This window comes from Bos indicus, chromosome 3 (assembly GCF_029378745.1).
Source record: "Bos indicus isolate NIAB-ARS_2022 breed Sahiwal x Tharparkar chromosome 3, NIAB-ARS_B.indTharparkar_mat_pri_1.0, whole genome shotgun sequence".
Classification (NCBI taxonomy): domain Eukaryota; kingdom Metazoa; phylum Chordata; class Mammalia; order Artiodactyla; family Bovidae; genus Bos; species Bos indicus.
This window is the reverse complement of record NC_091762.1, coordinates 26111325-26135524: the sequence shown is the minus strand read 5'-3', so window position 1 is coordinate 26135524 and position 24200 is coordinate 26111325. Positions and strand designations below refer to the sequence as shown.

The 24200-nt window shown below is 34.7% G+C and overlaps 1 protein-coding gene across 3 annotated transcripts in view; it reads left to right on the top strand.

The window, feature by feature from the left end:
* The window catches only part of MAN1A2 (mannosidase alpha class 1A member 2), a 152203-nt gene that overhangs the window by 102929 nt on the left and 25074 nt on the right, over nucleotides 1–24200 (top strand). For all 3 annotated transcript variants that reach the window (XM_070785837.1, XM_019956728.2, XM_070785838.1), the window contains 4 exons: nucleotides 5451–5566; nucleotides 9768–9987; nucleotides 15689–15861; nucleotides 18840–18955. In XM_070785837.1, the coding sequence (XP_070641938.1) occupies nucleotides 5451–5566; nucleotides 9768–9987; nucleotides 15689–15861; nucleotides 18840–18955 (625 nt within the window). The remainder of the gene's footprint in view (nucleotides 1–5450; nucleotides 5567–9767; nucleotides 9988–15688; nucleotides 15862–18839; nucleotides 18956–24200) is intronic.

The following is a 24200-nucleotide window of genomic DNA, read 5'->3' as shown; positions in this document are numbered from 1 at the left end:
GGAGAATGGAGTTATTGCTTAATAGGTGTAGCATTTCTGTTTGGGATGATGACAAAGTTTTGGAAATAATGACAATGTTTGTACCACATTGTGAATGTAATTAATGCTACTGAATAGTACACTTAAAAAATGGTAAAAATGGCAACATTCATGTTATATGCATATATTTACCATAGTAAAAATTGCAGTAAAAAACAATTCTTTTAGTCATACTTGCTTTTTTCCCACAAAACGAATCCAGATTACTTCTTTAGAATTTCTTCACCCACAGCAGTTATTAATTTTGAGAATATTATAAAAAGAACTATTCACTGGTTGTTTTGGCAAGAGGTCTTTACAATTTTAGGGGAGCTACCCTGATATCCCTTTAGCAGCTGCAGTCCTTATTAAATTGTCCAGTTTGTTCCTTTTAGTATTTCTGTATATTTCATATCAGCTTCTGAAAAGTATATCAAATTCTATTATTATCTTTGAGCAGTAGGCATCTGTCATAACTATAAATAGTCTGCAAAACAAACAGTGAACTGAACTGAAATTTAACAATTCAGCTTTGGCTAACTGTATTATAATTAGAGTAATGATAATGTCTGTGACATGCACACAGCAATCACAGAAGAATTATGGTAATTACCTCCAGGAAAAGTACTTAGCAACAGATATAAAAGAATGTAGTAAGCAACCTAGATTTAAAGGCACATCATTAATATCTTTTGTTTTTTGCTTCATTTTTTCACTAGTTTTCTATGTACAGTACTTAACCTATGCCATTTAATGACTTAAGTGAAGAAGATATAGGAAACTTATCATTACTGATTCATTAAATTTCATACTACTGATTTAAAATATGAAAAAAGTAAGAATGGGTATAATACTTGGAGTTGAAAGACTAATCCAGGTTTTTCTGCCTAATAATTTAGATAAGTTAATTAACCTCATGCCTTTGTTCCTTCATCTGTTATTTGTACTTATTTTATTAAGACAGTTATGTGAATCATATTTATGAGATAATGAATATATTTAAAAAATAAAAAAAAATAAAAAATACTTCATAAACTATAAAGCATATGATACAGATCTGTTTATTCTAGAATTTCCTATAAGAACACTTCAAGAATTAGCTTCTTAGAACCTCATTAACTTTATGTTAAGACAGAAAATGTAACCATTGGTAATTTAAAACGGATCATGGAGTGACATGGTACATCAAATTTGACACCAAGGCGGGCATGGGTTAGTGGTTCAAATAAAGTCAGACTACTGGGCGATAAATTCCATAGTTAACTAAGGATCTCAGGCTTCTGCTGTGAATTTATTTATTGAATATATAAACCTCTACTGAAATGACATTCTAAAAGAGCTGATAAGAACCTGTTAGGCAGGACTGGGACTGCATCCTATAACCTAAGTAACCTGTAACTAAATCTGTAAACCCTGGCAATAATTCACATATCTAAAAATCATTGCCTCTAAACTGTGATGACAAGACATTTACCTTTCCAAGGTTTTTCTCATTAATTCATCTACTTTAATTTTTTATGTTTTCTTCTCCTGCTCATTTGTTAATCCTTAGATCTACAATATATTGAGAAATATATGTGTGAGGCAAAAGTGCAAAATTTTAAAATGCCCTACATATTATTTTAATTACTTTTATAACTGTTATGTTCCAAAGGACCATTTGTGTCCTTTGATCATGTCTTACATGCTGTCTGGGTGAACTCCATGATGGCTTAGATACATTTTTATAAATCCCAATTTTATAACTCCCAAAGGTATACTGCTAACTTATCTCTGGATTTCCATGTTTGTTATACCCATTTAGATATCCATTTAGTCCCTCAGATTCATCATGCCCAAGATTCAGACTCCTTCCACTTTAAGTCATTTCCCCCTCTAGTATTCCCAATTTCAGGAAAGAGGGCCACTGTTCATTCAGTCATTTGCCCCAGCAAGAAATCTAGAGTTCATCCATGACTTCTCTTTCTTCATCCTTTCAGTAAATACCTGATAGATAACAAACCAAAAGATTATGGTAGAGTCAGAAAAGATTAGATTATTTTAAGGTGTTAATAATAAGAGGTAGTTTCAGTTGACAGGTAGAAGTTAAAGATAAACCAAGAGAGAGATTGCTGAAAAGGAAACAGAAATGGTTAGTGTTCAGAGCTAGGTAGAGTGCAAAGAGTAGAGAAGGAACATTTTTTCCTCTTTAACAGGCAAAAGAAACAGATAAATTAGTAGATGGGGGTACAGATAGTTGAAAGATGCATTTTGGGGGTTAGTGATCTGTAGTTTTTCTATGAATTTGAACTTTTGTTTGTCTGCTGAGATTAAGGAAGAGGTAGAGCTGTGGAGGTCTTTTTTATTATTATTCTTTATTTAGTTTGCCATGTTGCAGCACGCAGATCTTCATTGCAGAGCACGGACTCTCAAGTTGTGGCACATGAGCTCTAGAACACACAGGCTCAGTAGTTGCAGCACGCGGGCCTAGTTGCTCCGTGGCACGGGGATCTTAGTTCCACAACCAGGGATCAAATGCACATCCCCTGCATTGCAAAACAGATTCTTAACCACTAGACTGCCAGAGAAGTCCCTTAGAGGTCTTTTGAAAAAGAGATTTAAAATCCCTGCTTTAGGGAATGGGAAAGATCACAAATCAAGGGGTCATAGAAAACTTGACAAGCAATGCAGAGGTTCTCATTGATGGTGAAAGTAGACTCTCAGTTCAGTTCAGTCGCTCAGTCATGTCCAAATCTCTGCAACCCCATGAATCGCAGCACGCCAGGCCTCCCTGTCCATCACCAACTCCCGGAGTTCACTCAGACTCACGTCCATCGAGTCAGTGATGCCATCCAGCCATCTCATCCTCTGTCGTCCCCTTCTCCTGCCCCCAATCCCTCCCAGCATCAGAGTCTTTTCCAATGAGTCAACTCTTCACATGAGGTGGCCAGAGTACTGAAGTTTCAGCTTTAGCATCATTCCTTCCAAAGAAATCCCAGGGCTGATCTCCTTCAGAATGGACTGGTTGGATCTCCTTGCAGTCCAAGGGACTCTCAAGAGTCTTCTCCAATACCACAGTTCAAAAGCATCAATTCTTCAGTGCTCAGCTTTCTTCACAGTCCAATTCTCACATCCATACATGACCACTGGAAAAACCATAGCCTTGACTAGACAGACCTTTGCTGGCAAAGTAATGTCTCTGCTTTTGAATATGCTATCTAGGTTGGTCATAACTTTCCTTCCAAGGAGTAAGCGTCTTTTAATTTCATGGCTGCAGTCACCATCTGCAGTGATTTTGGAGCCCCCAAAAATAAAGTCTGACACCATTTCCACTGTTTCCCCATCTATTTGCCATGAAGTGATGCGACCAGATGCCATGATCTTCGTTTTCTGAATGTTGAGCTTTAAGCCAATTTTTTCACTCTCCTCTTTCACTTTCACCAAGAGGCTTTTGAGTTCCTCTTCACTTTCTGCCATAAGGGTGGTGTTATCTGCATATCTGAGGTTATTGATATTTCTTCTGGCAATCTTGATCCCAGCTTGTGCTTCTTCCAGCCCAGCGTTTCTCATGATGCACTCTGGATATAAGTTAAATAAGCAAGGTGACGGTATACAGCCTTGACGTACTCCTTTTCCTATTTGGAACCAGTCTGTTGTTCCATGTCCAGTTCTAACTGTTGCTTCCTGACCTGCATATAGGTTTCTCAAGAGGCAGGTCAGGTGGTCTGGTATTCCCGACTCTCAGGTCAGCTGATATTTTACTGGCTGGGTGCAATAGGTGAACAGTGAAATAAAGATCACCTGTTGCTTCCTTTCCTATCCAGCCTAGACTGCGTAGTATCTGAACCAATGTGAGAATACCTTTAGTCTTCTGTGTTATCTGTCCTACAAATCCAATGCTTGTATCAACTCAGCCATGTACCTTTTCCATTCATCTATAGTCAGCTGAGCATTGCTCATGAAAATCATCAATAATAAAGGTTAAAGTCACTACAAATTTATAACAAAACTGGGCCCTAGTGGCTCGGACAGTAAACCTACCTGCAATGCAGGAGACCTGGGTTCAATCCCTGGGTCAGGAAGAGCCCCTGGAAAAGGAAATGGCAACCCACTCCAGTATTCTTGCTTGGAAAATCCCATGTACAGAGGAACCTGGCAGGCTTGCAAAGAGTCAGACACAACTCAACGACTAAGATGACTACAAATTTATAATTTCCAATTGTAACTGGATCACCAGTACCCCTGACAGCTCTAACTTTGATCAGTTTACTTTCTTTTTCTTTACTCTCCTTAAATCTTCTGTATAAAACTCCTATCCATCCTCATCTGTCTTTTCACCATTTCTTTTTAATTTCCTGCACAATTTTAGTATTTACGTATGTCTTTAGTAAAAAGTATTTATATAGATTAAGAAGATAGAACTAAAAAAAATTGCAGAGTGAGTCTCAGTTTATTTTAAAAGGTGAATTAAAACGAGTTAAATTTGTTGATATTACTGATCGATTTGGACTGATTCCAAATATCCTTTTTATTTTGTTTACTTGCTTTTGTAAAAACAGTTTTACTAAGGTAAAATTGACATACAATAAGCTGTATGTATTTGAAGTATACAGTTCAATAAGCTTTAAAATAAGTATAAACTTAAGAAAAGTATCACTACCATCAAAATAATGAACATATGTTCACCCCAAAAGACTTCCTCATAATGCCTTTATGATTTTTTTTCCTTACTCCCCTTCTCGCTCCTTTCTCAAGCAACCAGTGATCTGCTTTCTATCATTATAGATAGGTTTGTATTTTTTAGAATCTTCTATAAATGCAGTCCTTTATATGTACTTTCATTTTTTCTGGCTCCTTTAACTCAGCATAATTATTTTGAGCTTCATCCATGTTGTGTGTATTAGTAGTTCTGAATATAATCCCACTTTGTGGAATACCACAATTTGTTTATCCATTCACCTGTTGATGGACGTTTGGGTTATTTTCACTTTGGGGCTGTTACAAAAAAGTGCTGTGAACACACAAGCCTTCTAGTGGATGTATGTCCTTTTTTTCTCATGAGTAAAAATCCAAGAGTGGAATATTTGTATTTTATGGGAGGTATATATGTTGATCTTTTAAAGAAACTGCCAAATCGTTTTCCAAAGTGGATGTACCATTTTACATTCCTATCAGTGGTGTTCTTCCACGTACTCATCAATAATTGAAAAAGACTACTAACCATGTAAAATATCACATCCAGCAGAAAAAGATTTCCTAGAAAATTGGGTTCAGATGTAGAGAAGAGTGATTATGGTACCGTCCTACTGGATTAAATTTGAAGTATGTTGGCAATAGGGCTGTCAATATAATGTTCAAATTATTGCTATGTAATATAGTCATTGTAATTAAAAAATACTATTTTTTGTCCTCTATCTTCTCTTTTTTCCACCTCCATCCTTTTTCTGTTGCAGATCATACATCAGTTGGCGGGCTAGGAGACAGTTTTTATGAGTACTTACTAAAAGCATGGTTGATGTCAGATAAAACAGACCATGAAGCCAGAAAAATGTATGATGATGCTGTTGAGGTAATTATTATCGGAACATTTACCTGCTTAACATCTCAAATATATTATGTATTTGATAGAAATTGATGAACATCCTGTACATATATTATTATTTACATTCACTTAGAGTTTGTTAGTATTTCAATATAATAGTCATATATTGTTTTCCTTTATTGTAACACTTTAATTGTTGAAGAATTTAGTGTAGCATATTTATGTATGAAAATTTATTTCAGTTATTTGTAGCTATTTTCTGCAGAGCCTGGAAAAACTTATGACTTAACATACTTTTCCATAAACATTTCTATTTTCAAATGACCAATTAAACCTACACATTGAGAGCCGTATAGGTATGTAAGGACAAAACACTTTTATAGTATTTTTTACATTTTATAGTGTTTGCACTGTTCTGATTCCTTTCACGTATGTGAAGTCATTTAATCTTCTCTACCGTTTTACTCATGAGACCTCAAGGTGCAGAGAAGTAAAGCTTGCATAGCTTAGTTAGTAATGGAACCCATATCTGAACAGTCTAGGTCCAGAGCCTGTACTCTTAACTCCTCTTCTATATTGTTTTATATTTATGTAACCTTGTGCTACAGTGTTGTGGCAATTTAAAATCGGGACAGATTTCATTCTTGGAAACACTTATATGTGGTATTTCCAAGTGTTAGTCACTTTGTAAATTATTTGCTTCTGATCTAGTATAAACCCATATTCCTTTAATAATTTAATCACTTTTAAAAGTTGTATATTTTATACACAGCAACACCATTCTGACTGTAGTCAATGACCCATACTTAGAGTTTTAGTTCTTTTGTCTTTAAGTTAAACCAAGGATCTTATTAACCATATATATCCTCACTTTTTAAGGAACTAATCTCTGTAGTTTTATAAAAACACACAGGAGTTGAACTGATATGTTGCATTGTACTGGTTTGCCTACCGTAGGTATAAATGTTTCTTGAAGGAGTGTGTTGACTAAGAAAATGAACTAAACTATAATCGGGAATCTGTACTTTAGTAGGTGACTTCTAAAATTCTTTATGAAGACTTACATTTTGAAAAGTTGAAGAATTTTATTCTGTTATTAAACTTTAAACCTGGAAATTTTTATGATGCAGGAAAAGTTAATGTCTAGGAAGAATGTAGTATTTTTAGTATCACAGTGTTGAAAATAGCCACCTGTATCAGTCCCACTGGATTGTGGCTTCTTTGAAGACAGACATTTATTACTGTCTTGCATGACCTGAAACAATAGGTATTCAGTAAGTACTTGATAAATGAGTGTATTTAATATTTTTATTTTTGATAAAGTGTGACATATCGTATATTGTGTAATCATTTTTTCTTCATAGTTTGCTGTTTTCTTGTAATAATTTAAACCTGAAAACATTTTCTCTTTTATTTTTAATAATTTTTCCTACAGGGAAAAGAACATATTTGTCATTGTTTTAAAATTATATATATTAATACTTTTAAAAGCATGATGCCTGTTTTGAAAGTTAATCTCATAAATTAAAATTTATTTCCCATGAATCATCTGCTATATGAGTTATGTGTCCTAATTTTCTTTCTATATTTGTTTTCTGTATCCTGTTTTTATTAGTCCTTAGTTTGAAAATTGGCACCTATGAAATAACCAGTTAGCTAACTTTCATTTTGAGACATGTATGCAGTTTTTGCAATGTTAATTATCTTTGATAACAGAATTATGTTAGAAGATAGAGTATATACAGATAGTAAAATTAATGACATGTTGTATGCATGGAGGAGATAGGAATGATTATGAATTTTAAGATTCATTCTAATTTAAGATAAGTCATTTGTAAATTTGTCTTTCTAAACTAGTGTATTTAAATTATTCCATCCTCATCTGGCCTTCCTCTACACTTACAAGTATCCATATCCCTGGTTCTTATATCTTAGCTTTCTTTTTAAAAATTGTGTATTATAGATTTTATATTCTGATCAAGTTTATATTTAGTCTTTATTTGAAATAGCAAAAACTATACCTTTTATTCAGTCCTTTTGGAGCATTACTTTCTTGCTCAGACTTGTTCAAAAAATGTCAAACTTCTGAATGGCAGTTAACTTTTAAATTGAACTCTTAGGCTTTTGTCACATTTTTAGAGAAAAGGGAGCTGTGCAAGAAGTTTTAGGAGTCTGTAAGAGAATTGTTGGTAAAAAGTCCTGTCTTTACCCACCTTCTACTTTAATCCCAGTAGGCCAATGGGGATATGTTTAGAAATCTTTTACTCATAACATAGTAAGATTTATATTACTATAAATAGTAATTAACTATAAATTACTATAAATATATTTATATTACTATAAATCTAATATACTATGTTACTGTGATGAGCAGAAATAAAGTGATACAAATATCACACAAAGATTTAGAATCTAAACTATGGATATTGTCCTTTAGGCATTTATTGGGTGCCATAAATACACACACACACACAGAGGCTTCACTCGTAGCTAAGTTGGTAAAGAATCCGCCTGCAATGCAGGAGACTCCAATTCGATTCCTGGGTTGGCAAGATCCACTGGAGAAAGGGATAGGCTATCCACTCCAGTATTCTGGCCTGGAGAATTCCATGGACTGTATAGTCCATGGGCTCGCAAAGAGTCAGGTACAACTGAGCGACTTTCACTTTCACTTTATATATGGAAAACATGCTGGATACCGTGAGGTCCAGAAAGATTAAAAAAACATTGTCCTTGTATTTAAAAGGAAATAATCTTCATTATAAAAACTAATTTTTCATTTGTGCTTGAGTATTACAGTTAAGGACTTCCCTGATGGCTCAGATGGTAAAGTGTCTGTCTACAATGCGGGAGACCCGGGTTCGATCCCTGGGTTGGGAAGATCCCCTGGAGAAGGAAATGGCAATCCACTCCAGGACTATTGCCTGGAAAATCCCATGGATACAGTCCATGGGGTCGCAAAGAGTCAGACACGACTGAGCAAAGCAACAGTAAATGCTTATTATCATTATGATTATCAGCTACCCCTCTTTGCTCTAATAGGCTTAATAAAATTATCAAAGAGTACTGTTTATTTATAAAATGACTTATTAAACAATCGTTGAAGGCATCCTGCAGGGCTTGTGGAGTATAAGATGATAAATAAGGCATAGTCCTTATGTTTCTGTAAAACAAACATTGTGACAAGGAATATAGAAAAAACATTTGAAAGCTGATCGTTATTGAGCTTGTCAGAGAACAGCCCATAATATGAGTTGAGTCTTAGTATCTTTTATTATCAGAAAAGTATAATATTTAATCATGTATAATAATTTCTACCAGAGAGAATTAAATTAATGCAGTTCCTTATAGTTTTACAAAGAAGGTGAAGAATTAATCTTTAGCTCCTCTCAGCAAAATCTAAGAACATGGGCCAAAGGAACAAAGCTCTTAAAATTTTTCATTTTTAAAATTAAGCATGATTGTTGGACTCTACTTTGTGTTATATTCAGGTTTAATAAAGATTTCTCTCATCATTCCCATTCCTTTCAGTAAAGTTGACATTTCAGAAGAAGTAAAATTGACATTTTAGGAAACTGGATAAAATTGATATTATCTCATGGCCTCTCTTAACCATGGCACAGCCTCCAAAACAAATGCCTAAGTTTTTGAAGGAAGGGACTAAGGAATTATGTTTGAACTTTTCAGTTTATTTTTCTAAGTTTTATAACATTAAGCTATTTCACCTACTAAACCTTCTTAAAATACTTGAGCAATTATATGAAAAAGAAGCCATTTTAACTAATTACCAAAATCATATTTTTCTGTTTAACCTGAGTGTTATTCTTCCTATTAACATTTTGTTGTATGAAATAGAAAATAAATTAGCAGGGTCTCTGAGTTATAACTTGTCATCCTGACCTCAACTGAGTGATTATTATGCATTTCATTTAGAGCAAGAAGAAGAAAAACAGTAATATGGGTAATGTTATGTTGAAAGGTAATTTTCAGGCCAGTCTCCTGTCTCCCACCTTGTCTCATTATAGTAGTGATTGAAATATTTGTTTAAGATTATATGTAACTTGATTGTTCATTCCTAAACTTAATTATTGTAATTAAGTCTTTCAGTTCAGGATAGTTATTGCTTTGTAGAATATCGTCTTACCAAGGTTTTGTGCCAGAAGGATGTAGTAAATCTGAATACTAACACTTTGCCTCTAAAATTTGGAATATCTACTCTTTCTTATAGGCTATAGAAAAACATCTTATTAGGAAGTCTCGTGGAGGTCTTACCTTTATTGGAGAATGGAAGAATGGGCACTTGGAAAAGAAGATGGGGCATTTGGCCTGCTTTGCTGGGGGAATGTTTGTACTAGGAGCAGATGGTTCCAGAATGGATAAAGCTGGACATTATTTAGAGCTAGGAGCGGAAATTGCACGTACATGTCATGAGTCCTATGACAGAACTGGTAAGAATATTAATACTAAACTAAATTAATTACTAAATTAATGCTAATTGTTTAGTTTAAACTAATCTTAAGATAATATGTCCAGGAATTAGAAGGAAAATAAATAGGCATTTTTCACTTCAAAATAATTTATTCTAACATAGTAAATTATTTTTTTTAAACTTGAATTTTAATTCTAAATACGTGTTCCTGAATCTTTTTTTAAATTATTATTCTGAATTCTGTTTTTTTAAATAAAGATTTTGAATAAGTTGTTTTAAAGACAATAGGTAGGGCTTAATGCATGGGATAACATTATTTTAATATAGAAGCATTAGTTTATTTCCATTTCTATAAATAATGAGTTGCTTAAAAGAGTATAGAATTGATTTAGGTTACATGCCTTGCCTATCTTGTGAAAATAGGAATAGCCAAAAGATATTAGTTAAATTGAATGTATAATTGATATCTAGATAACTGGTAGTTTGTCTGTTAGTTCACAATAATTTTTAAGTTGTTTGTGCCTTTAAAAAGAAGCTTTCATGTTGCTTTAGGGAAATAGGTGATATTTCTGGACTTCAGTGTCCTCACCTAAAAACAGTGAGATGATTCTCAGTTTTACAGGTGACAAAAGTTGGTTCCTGAGGGTGAAAAATATTGTTTGTGCATCCACGCACACACACATACACATTCATGCATTTAGTCATAGATAAACAGTATATATGTATTTGTTAAATATAGAATTTCATGGAAGGAGAAGGCAATTAGATTTAAATAAAAGCCTGAAGAATAGTGTTAAGAAACACTGAGCAAGGTCTTCCAAGTTTTTCCTCTGGCTTTAAAAATGTATGTTTCTATATGAAATAATGGATAATGGGCTCCCTGAAAAACTGAAAGCTAGGAATTTCTGTTGTGATTTCAGAAATTGAAATGTTGCTTTAGTTAAATAACTAAATTTGTGTTTCAGGGTTAATATATCATCAGGTACTATGAAACTGATATGATTGGTTTAAAATTTATCCTAGTTTATGAATGTCATATTTTTATATAATAAGTAATTGAACTTACTATGAAATTGACCTTTCAGTTTATCTCAGTAACTAAAGCGAAGATTCCATTTCTTGACAAAATATAACTAAGTCAAAAGGACATTGAGGCACATATCATTTTGTGGTGATTTAACTTAGTACATAATGCATCTGAAGTCAGTGACCTGAGTTACAAATGGAAGTTAAGATATATTGTAGAATATCAAATACATACTTAAAATATAGCTGAAATTAGTATGACCTCAAGGAACAGAATGGATATTAAGTGTTTGTACTAGGACCCATGATAATAATACTTGTTATGCAGATTTTGACCACAAATCAACTACTGGATCTAAAATAGGATTTCATGCAACAGACACATTAAAATATGGTCTATTATGGTTATTATAATTAATCATTCATTCCATTAAACATGAAGCACATATTTTGTGCCGAGCATTATGCTGGATTCTTATGGGTTAAAGTGTGAACAGATGTCTTCCTTGCCTTTGAAAAATTCATAGAATACCAGAGTTATGAAAGGATTCCTCATATTACTGTACAGTTCTGACTTGCGCATTTCATAGTGATATTGCCAATGCTGATTTGAAACACTGATACTATGAAAAGAACGTGTGAACTAGGTTGAAAAGTCCCATGTTCCACTATTTATTATCTATGAGTCTTAGGCAAATCATTTAACCTTCCTAAGCCTCAGTTGCTCCATCTGCAAAATACTGGGATAATAATATCCAACCTGTCTTCTACAGAATGTTTTCGAGTTTAAATAAAATTTTTAAAAATGCAGTTTATGGTTGTTGTTATGCTTGTTCTGATGTCGTTTTCATATTGCCAGTCAATGAACCTGTGGCTCTTTCCCATGGTATGCCCCAAAAGATTACTATTTGATTTGTATCCTGTATTTTCAACTCTTTCACTGTTTTTACTTATCTTTAATCTCCAGCTTAGATCTTTTAATTAAAACATACAGTCCTAGTTATGCTTACTTCCCGCTAGGTTATTACATCTTCTGCTGTATTTTCTTATAGCTGTGCTGTAATTTTTGGCTAAGTTGTTTAAAAATATATCCACTTCTTAGTAGTTATTTGGGTTAATTTCATGCAGTAATTACTGCCTTGGGATTTCACTTCAGTTTATTGGAATTAGAATTAACATTATTTCAAAATCTGTTATTATTCATATATTCCACTTACTGATAAACATGGCCTACTGCTTAATTTTTAGCTAGGTTTGTAGGAAACACTGCTGAATCTTCATGAAACAGAGCAGTAATTTGGTGTTGTGTGCTAGATTGCTTCAGTTGTGTCTGACTCTTTGTGAACCTGTGGACTGTAGTCCACTAGGCTCCTCTGTCCTTGTGAATTCTCCAGGCAAAAATACCGGAGTGGGTTGCCACGCCCTCCTCCAGGAGATCTTCCCAACCCAGGGATCGAACCCATGTCCCGTGTGTCTCCTGCATTGGCCAGTGGGTTCTTTACCACTAGTGCCACCTGGGAAGACATTATATCCACATGGGAAGCTAGTTTGATACATTGTTTTAGTTTATTCATACCTCAGGTATGAAAAGTGAAAGTGTTGGTCACTCAGTCATGTCCAACTCTTTGCAACCCCATAAACTATAAGCCTTCTGGTTCCACTGTCCATAGAATTCTCCAGGCAAGAATCCTGGAGTGAGTTGCCATTTCCTTCTCCAGAGAATCTTCCTGACCCAGGGATTGAACTCGGGTTTCCTGCATTGCAGGCAGATTCTTTACCATCTGAACCACCAGGGAAGCACATATTCTGAGGTATAATGCAAAATAAATGCCAAACCAGATCTTAAGACTTCCAGAATATAGTACTTTCTCTATCTGGGTTTCTAGATTAAAAAGACAGACAAACTGCTGAACATTATTAAAATAATGACTATTATATAGCTTAATTTACTTCACATTGAAATTGGATAAAGCCTTCCTCAGACTGTGTGCTGTCACATCTGGGGGGAAATTTAATCTGTTTAGACAAAACATCCATTGAACATGGAGAAATGGACATATTTTAAGAGTTTTTACAGCTATTGTTTGCTTAAGTTGATAGGAAAGGATGCAGGAAAATAGTTTAAATTCTTCTCTTGCTATTAGACCACTGACACTGCAGTCAGATTGCATGTCCAAGAATGTTCTTCGTGCTTTTTCAGTTCAGTCAGTCAGTCGTGTCCGACTCTTTGCGACCCCATGGACTGCAGCACGCCAGACTTCCCTGTCCATCACCAGCTCCTGGAGTTTACTCACACTGAAGTCCGTTGAGTCAGTGATGCCATCCAACCATCTCATCCTCTGTCATGTGCTTTTTAGATTTTGTTAAATATCTTTTGTTGACTTAAGTGTAATTATTTTTCCATCTTTACAGATTCTACCTGCCCTGAAAGATGCGTATGAATTTTATTTCCCATGACTTTACAAACCTGTGCCTGCTTTAAAATTATCTCTTACTGTCTTACAACTGACTTTTTATTTCAATTGATATTTTACTTTCATTTTTAAAATTTGTGCGTATCTCTTTCCTTCACCTTCATTATATGATTTTTGCATCCTCTAGATTCTTTTTACTCAAGTACTAAATTATTTATGATTTTGACTCAATTTTTACTTGTTGGATTAGTTATTTTCCTTTTAGAAATGATGTATCGATTGTAAGTGAGAAATTTTAGGTAAGGAATAGAAATTAAGTAGAGGTAGAATGTTTTGAAATTATTTTTTACAACATTGCTTAAGCAAAAGAGCACCTGAGAATTAATGCCCTCAGAAACGTCAAAACAATGATTTGGCAAAAATAATGGATATGGTATGTGTATTAGATTTGCATGTTTTTACTCACCAACTCCTCATGAATGAAGTTATAAATGATTAATCAGTGAAATAAAAATTTTACTAAGAAGTCTAAAATATTAGTTCCACACAGCCAATGTCTACTTTAACTCAAGTGATATCATTATGATTATGGGATTATTATCTAATTTAAAGTTAGCCTTAAAAGGTTAACATTTGAAAACTCCATACAATCACTTAACACTCCTGGTCTTTGAGAAAAGGAAAACATGAAACCCAGAGTAAGTGACTTTTCTTCCTATTTATTGGATTACTCTCATTTTGGTGCCTATGATGTTTGTTTGGCTTTTCTTATTTTAAAAACATTTTTAAATGACAAACAATATTTGATTGTATGCCAGATCTTGTCAGTAAGCTGAGTAGAAGTTTTCTTACAATATATTGATAATTTCTTGGTTAGTCCTTACCTCACATCCCATTGAGGAGGTGGTCAGAACTATATGAGCACACATAAAGTTTTGCATGCAATTTCAGAGGCTTCTTAGACACAACATTATCTCCCTCTTTGAAAGCCTACCATAGAGTTATGTCCTCAGGTTAAAAACGCCTGCTTCGGTTCTACTTTAGTTCTCCAAGACTTAGCAATAATAGCTTGCTTTTCAGCTCTCTTCTGGATCACGGTTTGCTTTTAATAGAGCTACCATCACTACAGTGTTTTTTGGTTTGTGTTTTTTCTCCAGTGTGGGCAGTGGTATGAAATGCTTTATTTTAATTATGATTAAAGGAGTTTATGGTGTCACCCTTACAATGCTAAAATTTGGCCACTGCAAACGTCATGCCAACAACTATGGCATGCTTTTGTTTTGGCATGGTTCTTATGCTACCTTTTCTGAGAAAATATAAAAGTACCTAGCATTTCTTGGAAGAAGTGAGAGACCTTGAAATTATTTGGCACTGATACAAACTAGTAAAAAAGAAAGGTGACAGCTGAGAGTGGTAATTGTGTGTGACTCCAACATCCCAGTGCAGGGTGATTTTGTATTGCCCAGGTATAGAGTGCTGGGTATGATTAGAAAGAGGTTCTTTAGAAGTCTTTCATGTAGTACTATATTCCAGCCTGAATGGAAATCATAATTTAAGGTATTTTATGTAATGTTGTATATGTGTAATGGCAATATTTCTTTTAAGTTTTTTCTTTAACTGTAGTTGATTTACAGTATTGTTAGTTTCAGGTATTTATTCAGACTGATAAATGGGCAATTTACTGATGAAATTCTTAGTGGTTGGCGATTTGAACCTCTTCCTAGCTGTATATACAGAGGTTATAGAAGAGAGATGATTTTTAAAACTAGCTTTAAGTTTTAAAATGTATTGCTTCTTAACGTACTATGGTATACTTAAAAGATTATAATCTGCAACTAAATCTAACTCAAAATCTGAGCTCTGAAATGTTTTCTTACATGTATGTGTTATGTTAAAAAGACTTAAATTGTCTTGACTTTTAAAAAAATAATTTTGCACAATACAGTTATTTATCTGTTTCATTTGATTTTGGACCAAAACAGGAATGTAATGTGCTTATGTCTAGCCTTAAATTTGTTTCTAAAGAATTACTAGACTCTTGTCACTTCAGTTAGATGTAGCAGTATGTTGATATACATTATGAAAAATATTTCATGTCAGAATAATAGAAATATTTATAAGAAAATGTGGAGCTTTTAAAGTCACTGATTTTGCAAAACAGCAGCAATAAAACAGCTATAAAATTACTTTATACTGTATTCTTTCAAGGGAGGAAAAATTTCTGGCAAACCCAACAAAAATGGTTTACTGTGCTCATTTATTTCTTTTGTCATGTTACAGCATTAAAGCTTGGTCCTGAATCATTCAAGTTTGATGGTGCAGTAGAAGCTGTGGCAGTCCGGCAGGCTGAAAAGTATTACATCCTCCGTCCAGAAGTCATTGAAACCTATTGGTACCTCTGGCGATTCACTCACGATCCAAGATACCGGGAGTGGGGCTGGGAAGCAGCACTGGTAAATAAGCCAGGATTTCATTTTATGTGCAAGACTGTTAAATCAGTGCCATGTGTCCTCATCCATGTTACTTCATGTTTAGAATCATTTAAATGGCAGTTTTTCACTATGATTATAAAATTTCTATATTTGACTATTAATGCTTAACCTCTAGAGTAAACTAAAATCATTGTAAAATTGCCCAGATTCACAGCCTAGGTAAATTAACCCCCATTCACTTCAGTTTGTGTTCAGAGTAATTCTTTAGTGGCACCACAAGAAGGATTATTGAATTGTTAAAATTTTTCTACACTGAAAGATAATGCCAACACACACACATACTCTGTCTCTCCATATATGTGTGTGTGTGTTGTGTGCATGCTCAGGCATGTCTGACTGCAACCCCATGGGCTGTAGCCCCCTAGGCTCCTCTGTCCATGGAATTTTCCAGGCAAGAATACTGGAATGGGTTGCCATTTCCTATTTCAGAGGATCTTCCTGACCTAGGGATCAGACCCACCACCTCTCTTGTATCTCCTGCATTGCCATGCAGATTCTCTACCACTGTGCCACCTGGGTGTGTGTGTTCACATACATATATTTGAAAAGAGGAATTTTTAATGGTTAGTAAGTAAAGAAAGCAAATGGTTTACTTGTAAAACGCTAACCTTTCAGAGAATTCCATTGTCATCAGTACCTGGGAGAAAGAAAAGTCAATAAGATTGTTCATGAAAATATAGCTTATCACTGGAAGTGAGGAGGTGTTTTATTCTCTGAGACATACTAATTATGATAAATAGTACTAATTACAATGGATAGTCATATTCAAATTATTTACCTTAAACTTGGAGTCTAGATAGAACCAAAGACATTCTAGGTGAGATAAATAGTGTTAATAAATTGTGCAGACAAGAATGTGTAAGATGTATTTTAGATCAGAATGTAGCCCAATTTATGAAAAAGAAGGTTTCACGGGTCAACTAGACAAAAGTTTGGTGCCATTATGTAGATAGTCTTGCATGTTAGGTCAAGGCATGAATACTTTACTCAGTGTTTCAGATGTCATACACACACACTTTTCTCATGTACTATGCAAGTGTTTCTCATTTGCAAAGTAGGGGTAGAAGGTCCTTTGCCTAGCTCACAATCTCTCTGATCTTCTTTTTCTTCTCCATCTCTTACCCACTAAAACTCCTTAACTTTAAGAGTCCATCCTGGGACTACTAAAGGTTTTTGAAAGGGGAAGGAACTGTTGAAGACTTTTTAGTGGGGACTAACACAACAAAAGGATCTGATTGTAATCTGCAAGTTGGTGGGTTTTGGAGACCACTGCAATAATGTAGAAATGATGTGATAAAGACTTGAACTAAGGTGAGGACACTTATGTGTCATTTGCCATTCAGACATAGATGTTCTTTATGGAGTTTAAGAGACTATTAATAGAAGCAAGGTGATTACAAATACAGAGCAGGAACAGGCAAAGCATTTATTGTTGCTGCTTTTCTCTGCCTGGGTCCAAAATTGGGAACACAGCTGCTAGGGGAACTTTGTGCAGGAGTGTCCTGCCACAGTTGAGAAAGAGACACAGTGTTGGCACAGTGGTTTGAGAATAGGACACACACACACACTTCTGTTGTGTAGTAACGGCTTACTAATGCTGAGGTAAACCAATATATAGGAGAAGTGAGTGTTAGTCGCTCAGTTGTGTCCGACTCTTTGCGACCCCATGGACTGTAGCCCGCCAGGCTCCTCTGCCCATGGGATTCTCCAGGCAAGAATACTGGAGTAGATTGTCATTCCGTTCTCCAGTATAAGGGAAAGAGGTAAGGTAATCCTGCAATGAATATGACTTGAATGTCCCCTAACATTTATTGCTTCATATTTAGAGGAATTATGTAAAAATGAATAGTGTAAGTGTTAATTAGCTCTTCTTCAGAAAGGAGGAAGACCATATAAGTAAGAAAAGTAGCAAGGCTAGAAGCAGTAAGCCACAGCATAATGATGAGTTAAATAACCATACCTTCATTCAATTTCTCTGGGTTTGGTGGGGTAGAGAAAGGAAAGAATCATATGTGCTTTCAACTCTTTCTGTATGGCTTAATTGCAAAGAGTAATACATCTACAAAAGCAGAATGTTTGATAGTTTTGAATTAACAGGGTTTTGAATAGATTCTTTTTAATTCAGAATATTTTATTCAGACATGTTCAAAGATGAAGAAAGATAAATTAAGAATATGAACTCCCCTTTGGGCAGTAGAACATAGTAGTTAATAATAATGTGGAGCAAATTACTCTTTGCCTCAGTTTTCCCATCTGAATAGTAAAGCTATTAAGATAGCCTCACAGGGTTGTTAGAAATATAATTGTTAATAGATTTAAAGCTCTTAAGCCTTCAGCATATAGTAAATTCTTAATGATTGTTAGCTCTCAATATTTGTGATTATTATTGTAATAGGTGTGAGGGTGGGCTCTTCCTGCCAGTTTATACCAACTATAATGCTTAATTCATAGGATTATGATAATACACTGGCATATAGTGTGTTTACAGTAAATATCATATTGCTGTTGCTGTGGAGAGCTCCTTCAGTAATACACTTTTTAGCATGAGTTGGATTGTTGTTTATCCTTGGAAATGATAAAATTGCTTTTAAAATTTTTAATTCAAACTGACTTCCCTCTTGATTTGTCAGAATTAATGAGGTTTTATTGTACCAGACAGATCTCTAACTCAGTGTGAATAGACTAAATTTGACTCCTAAGTTAGGAAAATATAAAATATCTTAAAAAGATTAAAGAGTTTTGGAGAGACATTCTACATCAAACAGGATGCTTCAGTTAATTTTTCCAGTGCAAGGCTATTTCCATCTGATTAAAAAAGTCTTATTCTGAAACTGTAAAATTTTCATAGAGATTCTCTGAACTTTTAACTATGGTTCCTTAACTTGTCCTTCAAAACTTGAAATTCTATGGAACTGACTCTTGTCTGATCTCTTTCACAGGCTATTGAAAAGTATTGCCGAGTCAGTGGCGGATTTTCTGGGGTGAAGGATGTGTACTCCTCTACTCCTACGCATGATGATGTACAGCAGAGCTTCTTTCTTGCTGAAACATTAAAGTAAGTAGATGCTGTAAAATTTTTTTAAACTGTAGGCTGGTTTTGCTATGTGGTCACTATGTGATCAATTGTGACTATGTTTTATTCCAGTAAATTTTATTCCAAATATATAGTGAAGTCTTGTATAGTTTACTCTTCAATTTTTAGTTTCATCTCATGGAAGAATGACTTAGACTCTTTGTCAAATAAGAGTACCTTTATTTTGTCTTTAGCCCTTTACTATGCATTAACATTGTCTTCTTAACGAATTTACTATTAAAAAAGAAATGCATAAAATCAAGACCAACTTACTATGGTGTGTCTGTTTTCTCTGGTATTAGGATCTCTGGGGCAGAAATTGTTTTGCATATGTGCGCCTGTGTATCTTGCTTGTGTGCTTTTTCACCCTATCTTAAAATTCATAATTTGAGTATAATGGCAGAATTCTGGAAAGCTCTATAAGAATATATCAATACTCTTATATAGTCAAGGCTATGGAAAAAGATTTATGTACATGAATGTTTATTGAAGGTTTATAAAAAGTTACTCTTGGGTTAGTATTAGTTGGAAAGTTAAATAAGTTATTGTACATCCACAATGGATATTATAGACTCTTCACTGTATAATATTAAGTAGGCTATTAAGTGCACATATACATATATAGATGAATATCTTGATAAGTATTTCAGCAACATCAAAATGTATACTGTCATGTACCTTAATTGGTGTTATTCTTTTAGATGCTTTTCTGGTTTTGCTTTTGTTATCAGGTAAAAATAAATTAAACTGCTTATTTTCCTGCCTCAAATTCAGTTGCTGTCTTTATGCCTAGAATCAAAAGAAATTTTTTGAGCTGCAAAAAATTTAGAGATCCAACAAACACCATTCCAGTCCATTCCTCCTCTCTACATACGGACATTCCCAGTGCTACAGATCTCTTTACAACATAAAGAACAGTGTGTCATAAGGTGTTTTGTTAATCTCATTAGATGATAAAGCACATCACTGCCTTATAAGGCTAACACTGCATTGTTCAGAAGCTTTTATTATTAGAAGCACATTCATGTTTTTAATTTTTTTTAACACCAAAACATTTTGTATTGGGGTATAGCTTATTAACAATGTTGTGATAGTTTTAGGTGAACAGCAAAAGGACTCAGCCATACATATGTATGTATCCATTCTCCCCCAAACTTACCATCCAGGCTGGCACATAACATTGAGCAGAGTTCCATGTGCTATACAATAGGTTTTTGTTGGTTATCCATTTTAAGTATAGCAATGTGTACATGACCTTCCTGAAGTCCTTAACTATTGCTCCACCCCACCCCTCACCCCCGCTCCGCCAGCAACTATGAATTTGTTTTCTAAGTCTGAGAGTCTTTTTCTGTTTTGTAAGTAAGTTCATTTGTATCATTTCTTCTTAGATCCCAGATATAAAGGATGTCATATTTCTCCTTCTCTGTCTTACTTACTTCACACAATATGACACTCTCTAGGTCCACTCATGTTGCTGCAAATGACCTTATTTCATTCTTTTTAGTGGCTGAGTAATATTTCATTGTCTATATGTACTACATCTTTATCTATTCCTCTGTCGATGGACGTTGAAGTGGTTTCCATGTCTTGGCTATTGCAAACAGCGCTGCAAGAACGTTGAAGTGCATATATCTTTTTGGGCCATGTTTTTCTCTGGATGTATGCCCAGGAATGGGATTGCAGGGTCATACGTTAGTTCTGTTTTTAGTTTTTTGAGGAACCTCTGTACTGTTCTCTATAGTGGGTGTAACAATTTACATTCCCACCAACAGTGCGGGAGAGCTCCCATCTCTCTACACTCTCTCCCAGCATTTGTTGTTTGTGGGTTTTTTTATGATAGCCATTCTGACTGGTGTGACATGATATCTCATTGTAGTTTTGATTTGCATTTCTCTAATAACTAGCAATGTTGGACATCTTTTCATGTGCCTCTTGGCTGTATGTCCTCTTCAGAGAAATGTCTATTTAGGTCTTCTACCCATTTTTTGAGTGGGTTTCTTGTTGTTATGCTATTAAATGTAATAAGCTGTTTGTAAATTTTGGAGACTAATCCCTTATCAGTCACATCATTTGCAAATATTTTCTCCCAGTCTGTGGGTTGTCTTTTCATTTTGTTTATTGTTTCTTTTGCTGTGCAAAGGTTTTTGAGTTTAAGTAGACCCCATTTGTTTATTTTTGCTTTAATTTCCATTATTCTGGGAGATGGATTAAAAAAGATGAAGCTTCGTCATCTCATTTAAGGAGAAGGCAATGGCACCCCACTCCAGTACTCTTGCCTGGAAAATCCCATGGATGGAGGAGCCTGGTAGGCTGCAGTCCATGGGGTCGCTAAGAGTCGGACATGACTGAGCGACTTCCCTTTCACTTTTCACTTTCATGCACTGGAGAAGGAAATGGCAACCCACTCCAGTATTCTTGCCTGGAGAATCCCAGGGACGGTGGAGCCTGCTGGGCTGCCGGTCTATGGGGTCGCAGAGTCGGACACGACTGAAGCGACTCAGCAGCAGCAGCTGTGATTTATGTTGGAGAGTGTTCTGCCTATGTTTTCCTCTAAGAGTTTTATAGTGTCTGGTCTAGCATTTAGATCTTTAACCCATTTCGAGCTTCTTTTTGTGTATGGAGTTAAGGAATAATCTAATTTCATTTTTTTTTTTTTTTTTTACATTTGGCTGTCCACTTTTCCCAGCACCATTTGTTGAAGAGACTGTCTTTCCAACATTGTATCATCTTGCCTCCTTTGTCATAGATTAATTGACTGTAGGTGCATGGCCTTATTTCTGGATTTTCTATCCTATTGATCTATGTTTCTGTTTTTAATGTGGTACCTTACTGTTTTGATGAGTGTAGTTTGTAGTATAGTCTGAAGTCAGGGAACCTGATTCCTCCAGCTCCATTTTTCTTTTTCAATATTGCTTTGACTCTTCAGGGTCTTTCATGTCTCATTACAAATTTTGAGATTTTGTTGTTGTTGTTGTTGTTCTAGTTCTGTGAAAAAAGCCACTGGTAATTTAATAAGGGTTGCGTTGGCTCTTAGATTGCCTTGGGTAGTATAGTCATTTTGACAATATTGATTCTTCCAAAATACAAACATGGTATACTTTTCGATCTGTTTATATCTTCTTTGATTTCTTTAATCAGCATCTTATGGTTTTCAGAGTACAGATCTTTTGTCTCCTTAGGTAGGTTTATTCCTAGATATTTTATTCTTTGTGATGCAAAGAATGATGTTAAATGGAATTGCTTCTTGAATTTCTCTCTCTAATGTTGCACTGTTAATGTATAGAAATGCAACAGATTTTTATGTATCAATTTTGTAACCTGGAACTTTACCAGATTCATTGCTGAGCTCTGATAATTCATTCCAGAGCTCTGAGCTCTGATGGTAGTTTTCTGATAACATCCTTTGGATCTTCTGTGTATAGTATCATATCATCTGCAAACAGTGACAGTTTAACTTTTCCAATTTGAATTCTCTTTACTAGAAGCATGTTTCTTATATTGAGTTAAAAATCTGCTTCACTGTGAGTTCTATTCTATGTTCCATGCTTTATCCTTTGGAAATATGGAGTCTTCTACATGGATGTTAACTAACAATATTTGTATATATTAGGCTAAAGATGACAAGTTTCTGAATTATTTGTTTCTGATACCATTCTGGTTGGTTTCTCTGGAGAATGATTCCATGGTTTCCTAGACTGAACACTGTATCAGATGTGATTAAACCAGTGCAGAGTACCAGTCACTAAGTTGCTCATTATACCTTCATTAGTGAAAGATACTATTATATTCTTTCTTAAAAAAACATTTATTTATTTAAACTTTTTATTTTGTATTGGAGTATAGCTGATTGACAACGTTCTGACAATTCAGGTGGACAGCAAAGGGACTCAGCCATACTTATACATGAAGATAGTATTGTATTCTGTTTTATGGTGGCCGTGGTAATATATCTTGAAATTTTACTATAGGTCTTTTTCCTTTTAAATATGAACTAAGATAATTATTTTCTCTCTTATATTGGTATGATTAGCTTTTCTGAAATTTAATTACCTTTTCCCTTGATTCATCATTAAATTTTATTTTGGTAGATTTAACATATTCTAATTTATTGAAAATTTTTTGAACCCTTGAGTTTTTCTTTTAATGTATTATCTATTCCAGCTTTGTATCATGCACAGATTTAATAGGTATGTCTTTTCTGTATATACCCAAGTTAACCAAACATTAAAGACATCTAACCATGTATTCTTAACCAGTTCATATTTATCTGTTTTTTCCCAACTCTTTTTCTTAATAGTTGTGTGACTTTGGACAAATTACTTCATCTCTCTACCTCAGTTTCATCATCTGTAAAAGAGGAATTAATAATAGTATCACCTAAAAGGGTTGTTATGAGGATTAATACAGCAAAGCCCTTAGAGTCATACCTGGCACAAAATACAAGGTAGAAGGTATAAAGTGTGCCTAGGAGCTGGGGAAAGAAAGGCAGATGTGAAGCAAAGGAGAATGAGGACAAGCTGGAGAACTCACAAGGACAAGCGATCCCACATCTGTCTCACTTCCTCCAGTGTTCATAAGCAAGTGACTTGCAGAAGTACTTGGCACCTTCTGCCATGGGGCTATACAAGCCTGTCTTAGAAATTGGAGAAATTGATGAGGTGCTCCAGTAGGAACTGCAGAAAATGCAGGTCTGGCAGCTGCCCCACACCTCCAAGGTGAGCCAGGTAATCCCTGACAATATGCATAACTCTTAACAGCACGTGGCAACCCTGCACTGCCCCTGAGAGCATAATGGCTCATGCTTTTTCTTCCTCCGCATCATATATATGTTTTTTGTAGCAAACCCTAACTCAGAATTGTACAGAGAAAGTAATTCTGACAAATATAGTTCCAGCTTAGCTATGCTGACAAAGTATGATCACCGTAGGAGACAAATCTTGCAGATAATGAAAAATACAACCTACTTCATATCATATAGTATACAATATTTGTATATAAAATAGATCATTTTAAAAGTGCATTATAAAGCTATGCTAATTAAAAAGGTTTAGAAATGATGTAAGAATAAATTAAACAGTGGAACAGGATAGATTTCAAAAATAAGTCCACTTACATGTGGAAATGTCATCTTTGAAAAAAGGCAGTTCAGATCATTGAGGAAAAGTTAAATAATTTAATAAATGAAGTTAGAAAAATTATCCAAAAAAAAACCAAAACTGGATTCCTG